The following is a 21,418-nucleotide window of genomic DNA, read 5'->3' as shown; positions in this document are numbered from 1 at the left end:
TGTTCCCATTGCCTGCACTAAGTTAATATGACTTTTGGGTGGGCTTTGCCTAAGTGACTCACTCAAGAATGTTGTATACCAGGGTGCTTCAAGTCTCCTGACACGGACGAAAGTGGACTTAGAGAAATTAAGAACTTTGGGATTACACAGCCTGTGTTAGACCTAGGATTTAAAATCAGATCCATCACCTTCCAAAACCAGTACTCGTGATGAATCATACATGTGTTCATCCTTTAAATGTCTGTTGACACTTGCTGAAAGAGAAGTCTACTAGCTGTTGGGTATAGGGAGGAATTTAAAGTAATACATTTTTTCTTAAAGATGAGAATGTGCAATGTCATAAAAATTACACAGACTCAATGCAAAATATGGTAGCGTTAGTGTAGGGTGTTAGGAATAACGTGATTGATGAATTGAGGTTAGTATGAGAAAGTTTACGGAAATAGGTTTTGAAATTAAGGTGCAGGTATTTTCACATGAGAGGCTGGGAGAATGGTCCAGATAGGAGAAGGGGTGTCTTCTAGTCAAGAACGGGAATGAGGATTGCTTGGACGGATCAGTTTGTATTTGAGAATGGTCATTCAGACTGAACTGAGGGGTACAGATTGGAGGGCTAAACGAGGGGTAGAGATTAGAGGCAGCAGCTCAATGGGGAGGCTTCTGAACTCCTTTCTACAAGTGACAGCTGGAGTCTCAAACTAGAGGACCAGCCATGAGGACAGAGTTCTCCTGACTTGAATCAGATTCACAGTATGCTGAGGCTACTCTTGAATCAGGAGAATTTAGTGATTGTATGTGAGGGGACACTGAGTTATCCGATTTGAACAGCTGTCTGCAAGGTGGTGTCATTTACCGGGAGGGGGCGCTGGGGAACAAATAAGTTCTGGAAGGGAGCAGGAGAGAGAATTAATTCCATCGCTGACTCATTGAGTTTAAGTGACTGTGAAATACGGAAGATTGGAACTCCACATCCTCTGGGGTGAAGTTACAGAATTGAAACCTATAAAATATCATTAGTTATTAAATCAGAACCTTTCCACTTACTGTTGATAATAAAAGTATAAAGTTTAAAGCTATGTTTGTACAACTACTCATGTCTTTGAAAAACAGAAATGCATTTGTCATAATTAAAACAGGTCCTTTATACTGTTTTTCAGGTAGTGTGCATTTTTATGCCAGACCCTCCCCGGCCCCTTGTGCCTAATATGTGTGTTGGCTGAAGTTATAGATGCAAGCTGCCCCTGTGAATATTGCTGGGAAAGTGGCTGTTGTGAGAACCACACACGGTTTTATTACCCTGAGTTAGAACAGTAACTTGTTCTGAAGGAGCATCAAGTGAATGGAAAATCCATATCAAAGAGCATGTTCTACTTTTATGTCGGTAGACCTGACGTTGTTTCCTGAGTAATGAGAGAAGCAGAAGCTAAATTTTATGGGTTCAAAGGGAAAGTATAAATTTCAGATGTCTTGGCCATAGCCACTGTGAACATGTTTACAGATCTAGACAAGAGGTGTAGATAAGGAAATAACTTGTGGAAGAAAGAAAAAGAAAAGACAGTGTTTGATGATGAAGAACTACTACTCTGCTCAGTGTGTCCCAAAGGGTAAACAATGGTAAACAAAGGCAAGAAAGGAAAATAACTGGGTGCAAGTGAGTGAGTCTGAGGAGTGCTTAAGAAGTAGCAATTAAGCCACAGGGGATAATGGTTAATGGTGGGTGAATTGCTGAAGCAATCGCCCTGAGTATAGATTCTTAGTTTCTTTTCTCTAGCTGTTGTGTAAACACTCTCATTTTTCGATCCACGATCTCTCCTTCCTCATCCTCAGCAGAATAAAAGCATCCAACTGCCCGGCTGTAGTGAAATAATTACAGTTTATTTGAAGTGCTGTGATTTCATGATTTTTCTAGTCTTAGGATCTTTTCATGAAGCATAGGGCGATCACCACACATCTAGCCTTCATTCCCCTACCTAGATAATTCTTTTACTCATTGTCTTTTCTCTGCATAGAAATCACTGTTTCTGACAACTTCTCTAGTGCTTCCTGTTTAGGTCAGAGGATGTGTTCTGCTCCTGGTCACATCATACACACATTATACTGTATTGAAATCGGATGGTCCTTTTTTGGTATTAGTCCTCTGGACAGATAGATGAATGAATGGGGGCAGGTCTGGGGAAATTCAGGAAGGCTTTTCCCATCATCCAAGTGTCATATTCAGTCCATTAAAGATCCGGCACAGAGCACAGGGAAAACTGAGTGAGAGGATTGGCAGAGCAGAAATGTACAGAAGCATTACACTATTATGTTTATTTGCTTAAATGCAGACTGTATGAGAGAAAATTATGGATTCTATTTAGTAAATGGAAATAAGTCAGAAATTACAAAACTCATGTTAACTTAAAATAAGAGTATGCATTTCATGACGTAAAACATACTGGAAGTTGGAACTACTTACATCTGTAGATTTCCATTTAGAAAATTATTAGTAGGAAATATAAGAAAGTAACGTGAAAAGTGCAACTGTTTGTCTGGGTGAAAAAATACTGAAAGAAAACTAAGTAATAGCCTTCTGTCTACTCAGGATGCAGCTCTCTCACACCACTTGTTGGATTGGGGAAAAAGGAAAAGCAGGAAAGGTGTTAGATTTACCCTAAAGAATAGTTGTGATTGAATCCAATACCTACTTATTAAGCAGCTCCAACATGTCAACATAAGATCTTGACAAGATGCTTTAAATACAGTCCCTGCTCTCAGATTGTTTATCAGCTAATACTGTAGCTGAGGGATCCTATTTGATGTCAGAGCTTCAAAAGAAGATGGATTCATGTTGGCCTAAAATCAAAGTGGATAAATTCTAATTCTTTGCAAAGTTTATAGTCTTAAGATTTTAATTTGATGATACGTGAAGTTATATTAAAATTAAAATGAGGTTAGCTTTTAGAATGCCAGAAAATAAGGAGACTATGAAAACCCACCAGAATAATGTCAAAAGAACTCAGCCAACTGAAGGGGCTCTCACTGACCAAAGATGGAAATATTTTAGCATCAATGAAGATAGTAGCTGCAGTTTTGAAGCATATTAACTATATTTAAGTGAATGGGTTCATGATAATACTAAAAAAAGAACCCTCATTGGTCACCTAGGAGAACTATTAAGGAATCGACTCATTATTTTGAAAGCTAATAAATGAAGAGAAAACATCAAGCATTTATCCTACTCTTCCTATGTGATCTGGACCTCAAGGTAATCAAATAGAAGATTAGAGGGAATTTTTCTTTAAAGTTATACTTATATAAATAAACGAGGAGTAGTAGAATCAATATATGCCCATTTTGCAATCCTAAATAAATTAATGGACAAGTCAATAGTTATAAAATTTTACAAAAAAAGAGAGATTTGCTTTTAGGTACCAGTCATAACAGAGTAGCTTTTATTGGACTATCTTGCTGCCCACAGCAATTATAGTGGCTGGATAAAATACATTTAAAAAAATGCTTCAGGGCTTTGAAATTCAACTCAAAACAGGCAGCAACTTGAGAGGACTTGATTCTTGAAAGATGGAAGGCAAACTCCTGGAGATCCATATTTAACTGACTTTTTCCTAAGAGCATCATAATACTCAAGCAGCAAGTAGCCAGATTTTACTTGACTGAGGAGACAGAGGTCAGAGTTCAAGGTTGCCAGAGTGATTAGAAATTTAGGGTGGAATACTGAAAAGGAGAGCATCAGAGAGGGAGAGCCCTGACTCCTTCTTACACATTCCCCTTAAATCCTTGCCTGATTCCTGACTTACCCATGCCCACTATGCACCAGGCAAAAGCAAGAGCTGGGAGATTCAAGTCCTGAGGACTTCATCCAGCATCTGCCTAGTTCCGGGAAGGATACCTTTGGAGTCCAAGTTCTGCCAATTTAGAGAGACTTGTTAAACACTTTGGGCTTTTACCTGAAAAGCCAGAAAGGCATTGTCTTAGGAATAAACACCGTAACTGAGGACCAATTGTTACGTCCTGGGACTAAGGACAAATCCTAAATAGACCTGTCCAAGAAAAACCTGGAACCAAGCTTTCACAGGGTCAAGGTGATCTGCCAGTAATTCAGCTCCCTGTGGATCTCTTCCATTTAGTTTCCGCCACACCATCCATCCCTCTCCAGACTCTCCCACCCTCCCAGCTCTTCTCACCCTCTTCTCCCCCCACCTTCTCTTCCTTTCCTGACCCTCGATCTTCTCATAGGTGGTGATCTACTCAGCTTAAATATCATTTCCTCAGAGATGTTGTCCCTAATCAACAACCTAATTTAGACCTTTCTGCTCAAACCTCTGATATTACCCTGTCCTTTTCCTTCAAGTTCCACTTAACAATTTGTAAAAACATCTGTTCCGATGGGATGAGTTGTGTGATGTCTTTCTTTTCCTTCTGATTGGAGGATCCATGAGGATGGAATGTGTTCCCTGTTACACAGCCTCCTACTGTAGAGCTTGGCACAGTAAACGTTCAGTAACTATTTGTTAAGCGGAGGTATTAAGAAAAATATCTGATTAGCCACGATATAAACCAAAAAATGAATAAATATGTAAACATCCAAATTTATTATCCTCAAGCAGTAGCAACTGACGAAAAGAGAAATATCTCTGAGATGAACATATGAAATTTCAAAAGTTGTTATTATTAAAATGATAATAATAGCATTCCAAATAATAACTGTCAAGGCATTTTGATATTTCCCTCGGGTGCCAACAGCTTTTTTGGTATAGCATGAAAGGTTGGAATTATTCTCCACATATTCCAAATAAGGAAATTGAGAATTGGCACTTAAGTGATTTCTGTGACATCACAAAAATAACAAATAAATATTAGAAACAGAAATCCAGCTTACATCCTCCAATGATACACTCCAGCGTCCTTGATGAAGTAGATGTTACCGATTTCAAATCTATTTAAAAGGTTAATTTAAATTGATATGTAAGTGGCCATGATGATGTTTGCTCCCATAACCTCCTGGAGTGTTATCACTGACCTTAACTCAGTTTGTTTAAAGCCATGATAGTGGACTTCCCTGGTGGCGCAGTGGTTGAGAGTCCGCCTGCTGATGCAGGGGACACGGGTTCGTGCCCTGGTCCGGGAAGATCCCACATGCCGCAGAGCGGCTGGGCCTGTAAGCCATGGCTGCTGAGCCTGCGTGTCCGGAGCCTGTGCTCCGCAGCGGGAGAGGCCACAGCAATGAGAGGCCCACGTACTGGAAACAAAACAAAGCAAAAACCATGATAGTAAAGTCATCTTTTCCCTGTGGTTATATACAGCATTTGATCCTGTGCCTTCTTCCTTTTTACCATATTAATTTTAGTTGTTTTAAACCTGAGAGTCCCTTAAATCATTCTACGTTCTTTTATGCTACTATGCAAAAATAGAACAACCATTTCCTGTTGATTTCTCAAGGGCTTGGTCTCTCCTCTCCATCTCTTTAAAAGCACAATTCTGTAATGCAGATCTCACGTGCCTATACATCATGCTGTAGCTTTAATATTTCACTATATAATAGTTTAACAGTGACTCAGTCTGATTAATGTTTTTTAGAAGTCAGAATTGGACCTCTGTTTGTTTAGTGATTCATAGGTAGTAATTTTTAAATAGAGAGGCACTATGATCAGTGTTTAAGACTGAATTCAATTTAGCCCAGAAGCGTTTGGTCCATAGCTGTTTTCTCTAGTGGTAGCACTCTTTTTCTATTTGTGTTTTTGGGATGATTCCCAAAGAATTATTAGAAGAGTCTCATGTCTTTTTCAAGAACTCTTTCATGACCTTCAATAAAGTGAATTTTCTATTTTTAATGATTTGTTTTCCATTTCATGCATTTTCTATTCCAATTTTTCTCTTTTAAGTTTCTTAGTCAACTGATCTCATCAATAATGCTATGATTCATGGTTTAACTCACAGAATCCAATTCTCCCTGAAAGACATTTCAGGGACAAGTCACTACCACCTCCACAATTTTCTGCAAGTACCACCTATGGTATAGGTAAATAGAACAATTTTGTTTTCCATGGTACAGTTCAGTATGCAGTGAGGTTGTTCATCTTCAGAGAACAGGTTTCTGTAAGCTACCTCTTCCTCTTGTCAAATAACCCTTATGCTGTCGTCTGCCTCAAGATCACTCAGGAACCTATACTCTTGGGTTGTCTTTCAGAGATTCTAAATTAGCGGACATCAGGCAGGGCGCAGGATGTTTGCTGAACGTTTATGGAGGCCACAAGAGATTCTCCTTAGTGGTGTGACCACGGACCCCAATTTGAGAAATCATGCTCTTGGATGTGTTTTTCTTAGTAATTCACTTACAGGGTGGGGAAGACATTGCTTTTTCAAATGTCAACCCCTCACAATTGGAGAAGCCTCAAACTTCTGGAGCAGGGATAGGATGCAAAGGAGAGGGAACGGTACTGGGTCAAGTGGAAGCTATGACAATGAGGAGTGTGTTTGCATGTGAAACATGCAGAGGTAGAAAAGCAGTTTGCTGCTCACGGAGGTGAAGCATTTCTGCCCTTTAGTTAACGTCCTTCTCTGAGGCTGAGAGGTTCAACTCCTCCTGCACGTGTTAGAAATCGTTCGGGACCCAGCCCTGATGCAGAAGTGAAGCATGAATAATCACATCTCAGGGACGTGTGTCTTCCCTGCTAGACCGTAAGCTCCTGGAAAAAAAAATGCTCTTCGTGTTATGCATTACTGTGTCTTCCACTGTGTTCGCGGAAAGGTCTCCATAAATATGTGCTGCAGAAGGAGCGCAGGATACGTGTTTCAGCAATTCCACTTCTCACACAACTCCCTGAAAGAAATAGGAATCTTTTCTTTCAGAAAACTCTGTATTCTACGGGAGATTATATTTCTGAATCATGCAAATCAAGCAGGCTACATCTCTTTCCCAGGGTCACGGGGAGAATTGATAATGAGAGTAGGGCCTGCAGTTTTTGTGAGCCACCTCTTTCCTTGCTTCCTGCTCTAAATGAGAAGATCTGAGATGGAGGTATTCACTGAGGAGGATTCAGGTCACCGACAATTGCCATGGTGAGTCAGCTCAGGCATTTGCTGACAGACAGAGAAAAAGCCACAGAACCCACAGATGGCTCAAAATCATTATTGCTGCATAACCTGGCAATGACATTGGTAATTGAGCATTTCTTGTGCACTTCAGAAATTCATTATTTTTTAGAGTCCACTTTTAAAAAATAAACACACCAAATGTATTTATTAAACTATTTTTGCTATCCCTCTTTCCCTGCCCAGTGTTCTAATAAGTAATAGTATTAATAGTAGTTGACAATTTATTGAATTCTAATTATATGCTAGCAACTTCCAAAAATTGTGTAGATATGCATTCATACAACAGACCTATGAAGAATATACTGTTATTAACAAAATATTGTAAATCACCTATACTTCACTTAAAGAAAGAATGTACTATTATTCCCATGTTACAGATGAAGGAACAGGGACAAAGAGAGCAGGTAACTTGCTGTGATATGATAATGCTCTGTAACCGTAAATATGTTACATTATATGACAAAGGTACTTTACAGTTGTGATTAAGTTACGGGTCTTGAGTTGGGGACATTATCCTGGATTATCCAGGTGGACCCAGTGTAGTCACAGGGATCCTTATAAAAGAGAGGTGACAGGATCAGAGTTAGAGAAGGAGATGTGACTGTGAATGCAAACATGAGAGAGAATGAGAAAGAGAGAAATTTGAAGATGCTATGATGCTGGTCCTATACAAGAAGGAAGGGGCCATAGGCCAAGAATGCAAGTGGTTCCTAAAAGCTGGAAAAAAGAATGTTGAATTACTATCACTAGGTTAAGTACACAAATGTTTAATGTCCAACAGGGCAATAAAACCATAACCTTTGGGGATATATTTTCTATCTGACGCAAGTTATTTGCATCTCTACTGGGAAAACAAAACAAAACAAAACTATAAATTAACATGTAACTTAGAGACTGGCCCTCATCAGTAATAAATAGTAAAATAAGATATTTGTGAATTCACCTAGAATTAATTAGACGGGCTTCTTTTAAAAAGCTCCAGCATGACATTGAGAGGACATGAAGTTATTCCTTTGATTTATTTTCCAGCTTTTTCAATTTTCTTAACAGTGGTAATATCAGTTCCAAGAGAGACCTGTCTCTCCCACCAGCATCCTTGGAGAAAATTCAGATACTCTCTTCCTCTCTCTCCCTCTGTCTCTCAAAAGATTATTTTTTTTCAGATAGTTCCAGATTTTTATATCGTTAACTGTATGTATCATAGCACAACGTTTTATGATGATTGTTTAAAATCGCATGCTTTTTATATATCAGATAAGTTCTGTAAATAGCGTTTATAAGTGAGTTTTCTATCTAAAGTAATACTGATAGGGAGCATCCTGAATTCCTTTGTTTTATGGGAATTCTTGTACATATATTACACGGATATAACTTGAAGTTTCCCCGTACTGACATTGTACTTACATTCTGAATTATATTTAGCTTTTTTCCCCGAAGGGTATTGTTCACATTGCATGTGAAATCTGAGAGCTGAGTTACTGACTGCCACTGGAGTTTCTCAGCATCCTCAGAGCTTCCTTTCATGATAATGAATGAGAGAATGTGTTGGGAGAATGTCTAGCCATCTTAAAATTAAGCATAAGAGTAATTATTTTATGGGGACAAATTTAGGACTTGAAGACTGACAAGAGTAAGAAGGTGATTGATTACCATCTGCTTTAGCATCAGGTTTCTAGACCTGAGAACTGAGCTTTCCCAACTACCTTAATTAAAGTGACCCCAGGCTTCTTTTAATCTTGATCAGAATGCCTGTTATGGTCTGTAATGGTTTATGAACTTACTTTTTTAAAAAATTTTAATTAATTTATTTTTTACATCTTTATTAGAGTATAATTGCTTTACAATGGTGTATTAGTTTCTGCTTCATAACAAAGTGAATCAGTTATACTTATACATATGTTCCCATATCTCTTCCCTCTTGCGTCTCCCTCCCTCCCACCCTCCCTATCCCACCCATCCAGGTGGTCACAAAGCACCGAGCTGATCTCCCTGTGCTATGCGGCTGCTTCCCACTAGCTATCTAGCTTACGTTTGGTAGTGTATATATGTCCATGCCTCTCTCTTGCTTTGTCACAGCTTACCCTTCCCCTCCCCATATCCTCAAGTCCATTCTCTAGTAGGTCTGTGTCTTTATTCCCGTCTTACCCCTAGGTTCTTCATGACATTTTTTTTTCTTAGATTCCATATATATGTGTTAGCATACGGTATTTGTCTTTCTCTTTCTGACTTACTTCACTCTGTATGACAGACTCTAGGTCCATCCACCTCACTACAAATAACTCAATTTTGTTTCTTTTTGTGGCTGAGTAATATTCCATTGTATATATGTGCCACATCTTCTTTATCCATTCATCCGATCATGGACACTTAGGTTGTTTCCATCTCCTGGCTATTGTAAATAGAGCTGCAATGAACATTTTGGTACATGACTCTTTTTGAATTATGGTTTTCTCAGGGTATATGCCCAGTAGTGGCATTGCTGGGTCATATGGTAGTTCTATGTGTAGTTTTTTAAGGAACCTCCATACTGTTCTCCATAGTGGCTGTACCAGCAACTGACAAAGGATTAATCTCCAAAATTTATAAGCAGCTCATGCAACTCAATAACAAAAAAACAAACAACCCAATCCAAAAATGGGCAGAAGACCTAAATAGACATTTCTCCAAAGAAAATATACAGATTGCCAACAAACACATGAAAGAACGCTCAACATCATTCATCATTAGAGAAATGCAAATCTAAACTACAATGAGATATCATCTCACACCGGTCAGAATAGCCATCATCAAAAAATCTAGAAACAATAAATGCTGGAGAGGGTGTGGAGAAAGGGGAACCCTCCTGCACTGCTGGTGGGAATGTGAACTTACTTTTTTACTTGCTACTTGTTGTCCGTCTTCACTGAATGTAAGTTCCATGAGGACAAGGGCCATGTTGGTGTTGATCCCTCTTTTATCTCAGCATCCATCACAGGGCCTCAGACTGGATGGGCTAAATAAATATTTATTGAATGAATGGACCCAACTACTTAGTGTGATACCTGTGAAGTAAGAACATAATAGGTAAGAGAGAAAATGCCAAGTGGCTTCCATTTAAGAGATGAAGTAGTATACCATTGCTTTAGGCATCAGTAGTCTAATATGTCTCTCACTATCCCATTTTGCTGATGAAGATATTCCAGGCACAAAGCTCTTGGTGCCATGAAAGGCTGATATGACCATTATAATGTAATAGCAACAATAGTGAAGAAGAGAGAAAAAAAGAAATAGAAGGCTGAAGTATCACAGGCTAGACGTTCATTGGGGAAAAAATTCTCTTGGTAGCTAATTCCAAAAATAGACTTTATCTGAAATAAAATCATGATAATGATGGTTGCCTTTAAGCAATGCATTAACTCAGAGATAACTGCATGGCTCCAAATGTGTCAGCACTTAAAGTCTGTCTTATTGGAATTTTTCTTAATTTGTTGTAATCTAATTATCATAGAACACATTATTTGTATTTGTCACAGAGTTATGTTTTTGCCATGCACATTCATTCAGCTATATAACAAGGAGTAATTATTCAGTTAACATTATTCTTTCTACAGAATGCAATGTTTATTCATGTGCACTTGGTGAATGAATTCTTTTATAAGCACATTAACAAGATGTGGAAAAATCAAACCTCTGAATTTCCAAAAGATAGCTGCATAAAATAGTTGGAAAAAATTTGGGGCGGTGGTGAATATAAATGGTTCCCATTACATATGATGGATAATCTGAAAGAAATGCATATTTGGACATACAAGTTGATGTAATAATTTTGTCGAATGAAACAAGATGAGTGAACTGTAATGTCGTTTTGTTGACTGGGAGAAGTCACCTAACCACTTGAAAAATAGCTTCCTATTTTATTGGGTTTCCCTAACCTCTTCATTTATTACATAAATGCACTCTCAAGGGTAATTGCCTTAAAAAAAAAAAATCTTCGACTTGTGAAATGTAGGAAACACTGCAAGGCTTTCTGAGTATTATCAGTTCTTTGCTCAGGGTGCAACTGATTTTGACAGATGTACTGTTATGTTACTGGTATAACATGACATCTTTTATCAGATGAACTGAATAAAAGTGATCTTGACAATGAGTAGATAAGACACTGTCAGAAAGCTGAAAAAACCTGTCAATGTCACAGTTATGACACAAATGCAGCAGAACAGCCCTTATAATGTCATTAAGTGAATATCTTTCCAATAGTGCCCTTGAGAAGACAGAAAATAGCATTGCTCTTAAATACTATTACTTAGCCACAAAAATAATAAAATAAAACAAAACACAAAGGTCAGTTTAATGTATACTTGAGGTGGCATTGATGAGTCCGATGTATGTGTTTGTATTTGTGTGTCGATCTCTTTTATATATGCCATATAGAAAGAATTTTGAGATTTCAAAACTACTTTTTCAGAAGGTAAAAAACCATTTAACTTCAATATTTCAAGAATGTCATTAAATATATTGATCATGAAATATGCAAAGTGGTTTTATGGGTATTGATTATAACCTTTTCCCTAATTTATTATGGAATGAGAAACAGCCTTTAATAATATAAGAGAAAATTAGGAATACATTTCAAAATGTATTTCTAGATCATGAATTTTGTAAATAGGTGAATAAAGACTAAAATGGAATCAATCCCAGGAATTAGAAGGAATTAGACATTTGGTGGTTTTATTTTCCATTATTTTGATTGGGTTGGAGCTGAACTATACATGTATGGGTACAAGTATAATGCTCTTTCTATACATATACTTTTAAAATGCTTTAATGAAAAGCATATTTATCCTTAGAATGACTTTTAATATCTTTGTCTAGGATCAGAGGTGGTTGATCTTGATGGGAAAAGTTGCCTTCTCTACAGATTTGATCAAAAATCCCTGAGCCCAATAAAGGATATAATTTCTTTGAAATTTAAAACTATGCAGAGCGATGGGATTCTACTCCACCGGCAAGGGCAAAATGGAGATCACATCACACTGGAGTTAAGAGGAGGAAAACTCTTTTTAGTTATTAATTCAGGTAAAACTATTTGGGTAAAGTGCTTGGAAAATCTCTGGTCATTTAGACATCGCCTTAGTAACCTTATGCTTTTATAGCTTATCTTTTTTTAACAATTAAGGTGCCGTATTTCCACATTCAAGTGTTTGTGTATGTATGTGATATATATATATATATATATATATATCACACATATATATATCACACACATATATATACACGCCCATATTGTACTTGCACGTAAAAATCGTTCCTATTTGCAAATTGTACAAGACCCTCTTTCAATGTCATAGTGCTGACAGAACCACTTAGCTATTTTCAAACATCATGATGAAAGGGATGGGTCATTGAAAAATACCGACGTAGTAAAAATAGTGAGGTTGTAGCAAAGATAAAATTTATATTGAAAATGAGTGTGTGATGGTGGGTAATGCTAATAAAGAGAATTAACAGAGGAAGAAATTACAACAAGGTTGAGAGCATTTTATATTCAAACTTGAGGTAAATTCAGACTAGCATTTTGGATGGAGTGGATGGAAAGAGATTGCAATTATCATGAGAGACTCTGGTGCCCCCAAAAGGAACTTTTTTTTCTTTTTTTTAAACTGAGAATAATGGTGCTGTTATTTTTTTCTCTTCTAAGGTGAAGCTAAGCTGCCCTCCACTCACGGCCCGATCAGTCTCACCCTGGGCAGCCTGCTGGACGACCAGCACTGGCATTCCGTGCTCATCCAACGCTTGGGCAAACAAGTCAACTTTACAGTGGATGAGCACAGACATCGTTTCCACGCCCAGGGAGAGTTCAGTTACCTACATCTCGATTATGAGGTGTGATGGTTACGTTTCAATTAATGCAGACTTTGTAATATATATGTGGTATAGCCACATGAAAGAAAATACACTATAGAAAACCTACGTTCAGAGTCAGTCAAGGTTCTGATGAAGTGTTCCTCTAGGTGACCTAACTCAAGTAGCAAATTTTGTGCATATACTACTGAGGCTCCATCTTTCTCCCAGTACGTTAATTTATTATTACAAAGAAATGTCATCTTTTTTGCCTGCAATGTGTAGTTACAAATTGCCACATGTAGGAAATGTTCTTGAAGAGATCTCATTACAAGTAAATGCAGAATGTGTTGCATGATTGGTGGTGGTAGGGGCGGGTAAAGGGCACTCCTGAACAGTGCAGATTTATGGAGAGAATGTAGCAATAAATAGATTAATTGATTCATTAATAATCAGTTCAAATGCACAAATATCAATGTGTGCCAGAAATATATATGAAACAAAATGTCATTGTAATTGGTAACATTGTTAAAGTTGTCAAGGTTTACCATGGATATAAAGATGTATTGTTCTTCAGCAACCAAAAAATATTGAAATCAGGTGTGATGAGCAACTTGTAAAAATAATCAAGCTCTTGTGTAAGTGCAAACTGAATGCATATAAATTTGTTTCAAGATATGCATCTTAATTTTTTTTAATCTCCATTTGAAATTAAAAATATGGCAGTGTAGGGTACTGAAAAATCGGTCTATCTGTGATGATTACAGCTATAGTTGCTAATCGTAATTATTTAAGCAGATTATCAAAAAATCACTAAACAATATTATTGATGCCATTTTTCTTTCTAAGATCAGCTTTGGAGGGATTCCAGCACCTGGAAAATCAGCGTCATTCCCCCATAAACATTTTCATGGGTGTTTAGAAAATCTCTATTATAATGGAGTGGATGTTATTGATTTGGCCAAGCAACAGAACCCACAGATCATCATTATGGTAAGACTTGAGTCTTCATGTGAACAAATGAGGACAACTGCGTGGCTTTTCCACACAAAACAATTGCTTCATTCTGAATTCCCACTTGATGTGATGTTTTAGACTTTACTCTTGTTCCTTAAAAACATTTCTCTGCTTGGCAATATGCATGTAAGGGATGAATTCTATGTTAAAAATTTAAAATTCATAGGGCATGATTGTTTTATATTTATATGAAGTAAAGCAGGCCTTTTTTTGGTGCAACTGATAATTTATTTTGTTGTGATATTATTACTCCCAGGAGACTAATTTCTCTTACTCTGTAATTTCCTTTATAAGATACTCCCTGACCCACTCTCTGAGGAAGCATACCAAGTTCCTGGAGTCAGATAACATCCATCTATATTAGAGAAGCATTTGAAAAATTTGTATTTTGCCATGGTCATTTATAACCAATAAAAGAAACTAATAGACTTTTACAAGATTGCATCTGCCAGTCTGTCCCAAGAGCAGTGCTGGTCAGGCTGCATTATACTCTAATTCTATGGAAATGCAGCAGAATTTAAATACAACTGTTATCGGTCAGGGTTCAGTCAGGGAAGCAGCACCACTGTGAGTTTAGGAACAAGGGTCTATTTTAGGACTTGGATCTTAACAATCATCAGAGGCGCTGGAAAGTGGAGCCCAGCTGTCTGGAGGAAGAGATGGAGCAGAGTGAAAGCCAGGACAAGCTGGAATAAACCAGCCCCTCTGTGATCCTCCCTCACTGGGCTTTATCACACACAGAAAACCTTTGGGGGGAAAACGGCCAGCCTTTCACTTCTGACTCATATCATGCAAGCTCCCTTTTTGGCTAACTTTTAACCAGAGCAAGACAAGAAAAGAGATTCTGTGAAACGTGGTTTCTAGCTTAACCAGCTTAATGACAGAAAAGCAGACACATCTATCCATTTGAATACATTTCTTTAATTGTTCAAAATTCAGAATATGTAAATGTAAGCTCATGTTGTGTCAGCAAAACCCAAACCACATCATGGGATTATTTATTGCTTACAAAACATTTTATTCTTAATTCTCTGTGTGAATTGATAGTATTTATATGAGTACACCATCCAGCAAGATTTTTAAATAGTTTTTTTTTTAAAAAGGGAAAAGAATTTAAATGGAAAATAAAAATATTATAGAGAGATAGACGTGAGTGTTTCATTGCAAAATGAGTTTCCAGAAGCTGCTCGTGCAGCTAGCACCCACTCTTCATTGCCAAGAGGATTTGCTGCTTGTAGAGTAGCAGACAGCTGTCCAAATGCAGCTGGTAAATGTTTCCATTTTTACCAGGTTTGTTAGTCTTATAGTTGCCTTTACATTATGGGTCAGTTTATTTCACTCTTCTGCTTTTGTTACTTCATTCACTGGGGCAAGGTATTTGTCTGCAGTGAAAGCTAATTCACTTTTAACAGAATCACAGTATAGCCAAATGTTTTTGTTTAACCAAGGCTAGTAGTTTAATTCCAATGTGTATTCTTCTAAATAAAGTGATTTCATTGACTTTTCAAATCTATATTTAGAAAATTTGTTGAAGATTATTTTCGGGTAAAATAAAAACATTTATGTTGATTTCTGAAGCCTGTTAAGGAACATTCTAATTATTTCTAAATAGTTCGGACCTTTATGTTTTTTTTTTTAATCCTTAAATATGTATTTAACTCTAATAGCAAAATAATCCTTCATGTACAATATTTTAATGAAAATTCATGCAATTCTAATGTATCTTGAAGATCTACCTAAAAACCATTAGATAAGAAATAATACATGTAAATCTGATGACAAGCACATAATGATAAGAAAAAGACAAAAATGGTTCAAAAAAGAATGTAAGTACTACATTGTATTATGCAATGTTAAACCTAATAAAATGAAAAATAGGCAGAGGGTATGAACAGACCGTTCTGAGGAAAGCGAGTCCAGAAGAGCAACAAACTCATGAAAAATGCTTAGATATACTGTTAGGTAAATGCAAGAGAAATAAGAATGATACATCACTCTGGTATTTTGTTGTTGAACTTATGCAAATTTAAAAGATATGTAATACCTATTGCTGTCAAGGATGTGGGGAAAAGCATATCTTTGTCAAGGATGTAGGAAAAGCATACCTTTGTATACTACTGTTGGAAATGTGGAGAATTTGACTTTTTTTGGTGGGCAGAGAAGAAGCTGGAAATATTTATTAAAACATGTAGATACAATAGTTCTTTATTTAGAACCCTCTTCTGCAGAACTGCAAATACCAGCACATAGAGAAGCATGCAGAGTTCTTTATTCTTGCATTGTTCAGAGAGGCAAAACCTGGAAACAAAGTGAATATACATTAACAAGGAAACAGTTGACTAAAATTGGAACATTCACGTAGTAAAATATTACGCAATCAATAAAAGTAGGAATTAGGCTTCTGCCAGATAACTCAAAGGGATTTCCGTAAGTTATTTGTTAATGATAAAATCATGATACAGTAAACAGCATAAAACATGGCTCCTATTTTAATAAAACAAATAATGCCTAGTGTGTAGGTATATGTATTCAAAACACATTTAGGTGTACATGAATGTACATATAAGTGAACACATAACTTAAACATGTATATACATATATATGTGTATATATGTATTTGTATATGTCAATGGAAACAGAGAGAATTATGAAAAAACATGGAAGGAAAACCAGTAGCTCATTAATGTTGGTTATGTTAAGGGGTGGGTTAGAAGCCAAAGGCAGCAAAAGGGTGAAATAAGTGGGAAGAGAAAACCAAGTAAAACATAAAAAAAGAGTTGTTTTAAATAAATTTTTTATTGAATTCAATTGCATTGAGTTAGATGCCTGTGTGAACTGAGAGATGGGGAGGAAATAATTTCACCCAGAAAACGCAGGGAAAGATTTGCCTGACCATGTATCCCTGGATTTGAAGAACCTTTAAGACATATGGCAAGGATTTGAATATTCACGTTGATAGCAATTTTTGTTGTTGTTTTAAATCGGGGTAATTAGAGATTGATAAACAGCCTCTGTATTTCAGATTTTATCACTAAGGTGATGTGAGTGTCATTCTTAAAGCCTTTTCTTTTACTTTATTCTCAGGGAAATGTGTTGTTTTCTTGTTCAGAACCACAGTCTGTGCCTGTGACTTTTCTGAGCCCCAGGAGTTACTTAGCACTGCTGGGCTCTTCCGGGGAGGACGAAGTTTCTGCCACTTTTCAATTTCGAACCTGGAATAAGGAGGGGCTACTGCTATTCAGTGAGCTTCAGCTGGTTTCAGGGGGTCTCCTCCTCTTTCTTAATGATGGAAGACTTAAGGTGAATCTCTACCGTCCAGGGAAATTACCCAGTGACATCACAGCAGGTAATAAGTGCATTCCTGCAGGCAAAGTATATGCGTTTGAAAGATTTCCTTATCTCTCTGTCCCTTCTCCATAAAATTTTATGCTTAACCCAAAAATTAATATTTGTTTAACAAATGAATACTTGAGTTAATAAGATTATCTCTTCCTTAGAGGAACTCGATTCCGATTTCCTTTTAAATATGTCTTCAACACGAGCAGTTCTTATTAACCAAAATGATAGTTGTGGGGCAATAGAAATTTCCTTCCATGACCCTCTCGCCCAGTCCAGGTAAATCAATATATCCCGAGGAAATGTGTTCTGGGAAAAATATGACAGACTTTGAAATGGACCCCAAGTTTGCTGGGTATCTTCAGTGGAAGATGAGTCTTGTGTAACACAATTATTAGTCTTATCTGGTCTTTGAGAGATGGGGAGGGGTCTTTCTGGAATCTATAGCTGTATCTCAATATTAGTGTGAATGTAAAACCTAAATATTTAGTCAAATTAACTTTACTTGTTGCTGTAGTTTGTGTGGTGTTGCATATATTTGGGGAGAAGATTTGTGTAAAGTCTCTCATTGGGGAACCAAATGGAATTCTCTGCACTTCTAGGCAATATGGTACCATTTTAATGACTAGAATATAATTAAAGAGACTGTATGAGTGTCTGGAAAATTGATGTCTAATTTAGGTCAGTGCTTTGGGTGAGGGATATTTTTGTCTCTTCATTAAAATTATATAATTCTTGACAAAGGAGCTCCATCACATTTTCATATATATGGAATAATACCCAAGCCAAGCAACTAGAGGTCACATTGGGGTAAATTGCGACATCAAGTTAATAAATGATCTTTAAAAACAATTTAAAGATGCCATTGTACTACTCATCTATATTAACTATGACCAAAATTAATAGAATATGACTGGGAGAGGAAAAAAAGTTAAAATACAGTCAGAAACCAAATATAAGAAACACAGGTATACAAATGAATATGCCTAGTCTTTGTGTATCTATTTTGTTGTTCGTATATTGCTGTAGTTTAAATGTGGGAACTGAAACTTCAATATCAATTATCATTTTTAAAGGTACGGTGCTGTGACTTTTTAATGCAATACTCAAAATGTGGTAGATTTGCAGACTTGACAAAAGGAAATAAAATAATCAGTGTCATATTACTAATTAATAGCCTCCCTAAAATGAGGTGCTAAAAATGTAAGCTTGCTATTAATGTGTAGTTTATTGTGATGTTATTTGACATCCTCTGGGGTGGTTATATTCACAGCCTAATTTTCAGCATCTTAAAGAAGCTGCTTCAGTACAGCGTTATTGTACTGAGCCCCATGAAGCTGGTTCATTTCTGAATACTTTACAGGCATATAAATTTAATAAAATACTAGGTGTAAGTCTATCTAGACTACCCCAAATGATTTTAAAAATTAATGTTTAAATCCGTGTACACTGTCATCTGTTATGACATCATATGACTTTGTGTGACTGTGCCCATAGCTAATAACAAGGATCGTCGACAAAATACGAAAGTCAGTATATTAAAATTGTTACACTTCAGATAACACAAGTAGGACCTTACACACCAACTCCCCCATTCCCATCTTTCTAGTTTCTTTTAAAGTATTAATTTTTGCTAGTTTCGGTGAGGAAAGTACATTTTGCATTGGATGGTGGGCTATTTAAATGGTATGGGTGAGGGGTCCATTTGTTTCTCTCATAGGAGAAGACTCTCTGAGGTACAGTGTTCGATAATTAAATCAGTTGTCAGGTTGTATCATAATGACTCGGAAGAGAATGGATGACCTATTATTGGTGGGTGAGTATCATATACTAAATCATTCCATTCTATAAGGATGGCTCAATTTTTCTTTGCTACTGGAGATATAAATTATTAATCTTACAGGTTTTCAAAGCATAGAGTTTTTATGCTTTTTACAATGGAATAAAAATTTATATCATGTTGAGGAAGAATGGAATTGTGCAGATGTTTGAATTATCAGGCTAAATTTTTAATGTGATGTAGTTTTACAAATCGTCATTTGGAAAGGTTCAAAAATACTATGCCAGGGCTTCCCTGGTGGCGCAGTGGTTGAGAGTCCGCCTGCCAATACAGGGGACACGGGTTCGTGCCCTGGTCCGGGAGGATCCCACGTGCCGCGGAGCGGCTGGGCCTGTGAGCCATGGCCACTGAGCCTGCGCGTCCGGAGCCTGTGCTCCGCAACGGGAGAGGCCACAGCAGTGAGAGGCCCGCATACCGAAAAACAAAAAAAAATACTATGCCAGCCTCAGTCATTTTTGAAATATTAAGGATATTATAATAGTCTAAATCATAAGACATATTAGCAGCACTACAAAATCACTCATGACATAAAATGTTGTCAGTCTCTGTCACCTTCATAGATGGCAAAGCAAAAATCATTCCGATCAAGAACCTAACGAACAATACGGTTATATTTTCCCGTTTAAAACAAGTTATTTATTGTCAAATTTGAGATTGCTGCTATGAGTTTTACATTTCTGCTGTTGCTTTTGCCTAAAGGTGAAAATCAGGCCTGAAAACAAGCTTCTTGCTCCCATGGGCAGGGACTGGCAGATGCAGCCTTACAGTATTTGAGATGTTTCTTTTTAAACATCTTTATTGGAGTGTAATTGCTTTACAATGGTGTGTTAGTTTCTGCTGTATAACAAAGTGAACCACCTATACATAAGCATATATCCCCACATCCCTTCCCTCTTGTGTCTCCCTCCCACCCTCCCTATCCCACCCCTCTAGGTGGTCACAAAGCACCGAGCTGATCTCCCTCTGCTATGCGGCTGCTTCCCACTAGCTATCTGTTTTACATTTGGTAGTGTATATATGTCCATGCCACTCTCTCACTTCGTCCCAGCTTACCTTTACCCCTCCCCGTGTCCTCAAGTCCATTCTCTACTTCTACATATTTATTCCTGTCCTGCCACTAGGTCTTTTTTTTTTTCTTAAAGTTAAATAGAAAATTCTCCTCCCAGAACTACAACATTTATTTATTTTCTGTTTGTTTTATTTATTTTTTAAACATCTTTATTGGAGTATAATTACTTTACAATGGTGTATTAGTTCCTGCTGTATAACAAAGTGAATCAGCTATACATATACATATGTTCCCATATCTCTTCCCTCTTGCGTCTCCCTCCCCCCCTCCCTATCCCACCCCTCTAGGTGGTCACAAAGCACCGAGCTGATCTCCCTCTGCTATGTGGCTGCTTCCCACTAGCTATCTGTTTTACATTTGGTAGTGTATATATGTCCATGCCGCTCTCTCACTTTGTCCCAGCTTACCCTTCCCCCTCCCCGTGTCCTCAAGTCCGTTCTCTAGTAGGTCTGCATCTTTATTCCTGTCCTGCTCCTAGATTCTTCATAACCTTTTTTTTTTTTCCCCATATATATGTGTTAGCATACGGTATTTGTTTTTCTCTTTCTGACTTTCTTCACTCTGTATGACAGACTCTAGGTCCATCCCCCTCACTACAAAAAACTCAATTTAGTTTCTTTATATGGCTGAGTAATATTCCATTGTATATATGTGCCACATCTTCTTTATCCAATCACCTGTCGATGGACACTTAGGTTGCTTCCATGTCCTGGCTATTGTAAATAGTGCTGCAATGAACATTGTAGTAAATGACTCTTTTTGAATTATGGTTTTCTCAGGGTATATGCCCAGTAGTGGCATTGCTGGGTCATATGGAAGTTCTATTTTTAGTTTTTTAAGGAACCTCCATACTGTTCTCCATAGTGGCTGTATAAATTTACATTCCCACCAACAGTGCAAAAGGGTTCCCTTTTCTCCACACCTTCTCCAGCATTTGTTTGTAGATATTTGTGATGATGGCCATTCCGACCAGTGTGAGGTGATACCTCATTGTAGTTTTGATTTGCATTTCTCTGATGATTAGTGATGTTGAGCATTCTTTCATGTGTTTGTTGGCAATCTGTATATCTTCTTTGGAGAAATGTCTATTCAGGTCTTCTGCCCATTTTTGGATTGGGTTGTTTGTGTTTTTTATTGAGCTGCATGAACTGCTTATAAATTTTGGAGATTAATCCTTTGTCAGTTGCTTCATTTGCAAATATTTTCTCCCATTCTGTGAGTTGTCTTTTTGTATTGTTTATGGT

The 21,418-nt window shown here is 37.2% G+C and overlaps 1 protein-coding gene across 7 annotated transcripts in view; it reads left to right on the top strand.

Moving 5' to 3' along the window:
• The window catches only part of CNTNAP4 (contactin associated protein family member 4), a 262,365-nt gene that overhangs the window by 146,594 nt on the left and 94,353 nt on the right, over positions 1 to 21,418 (top strand). For 5 of the 7 annotated variants that reach the window (XM_027119209.1, XM_027119210.1, XM_027119213.1 and 2 more), the window contains exons 5-8: positions 11,944 to 12,147; positions 12,770 to 12,954; positions 13,762 to 13,905; positions 17,014 to 17,275. In XM_027119209.1, the coding sequence (XP_026975010.1) occupies positions 11,944 to 12,147; positions 12,770 to 12,954; positions 13,762 to 13,905; positions 17,014 to 17,275 (795 nt within the window). The remainder of the gene's footprint in view (positions 1 to 11,943; positions 12,148 to 12,769; positions 12,955 to 13,761; positions 13,906 to 17,013; positions 17,276 to 21,418) is intronic. The other 2 variants (XM_027119212.1, XM_027119214.1) reach the window with 1 other exon arrangement.

The sequence above is a fragment of the Aethalodelphis obliquidens genome, unplaced genomic scaffold (genome assembly GCF_003676395.1).
Source record: "Aethalodelphis obliquidens isolate GAN/ISIS:26980383/991018 unplaced genomic scaffold, ASM367639v1 scaffold20, whole genome shotgun sequence".
NCBI lineage: Eukaryota > Metazoa > Chordata > Mammalia > Artiodactyla > Delphinidae > Aethalodelphis > Aethalodelphis obliquidens.
This window is presented reverse-complemented; position numbering and strand designations above follow the sequence as displayed.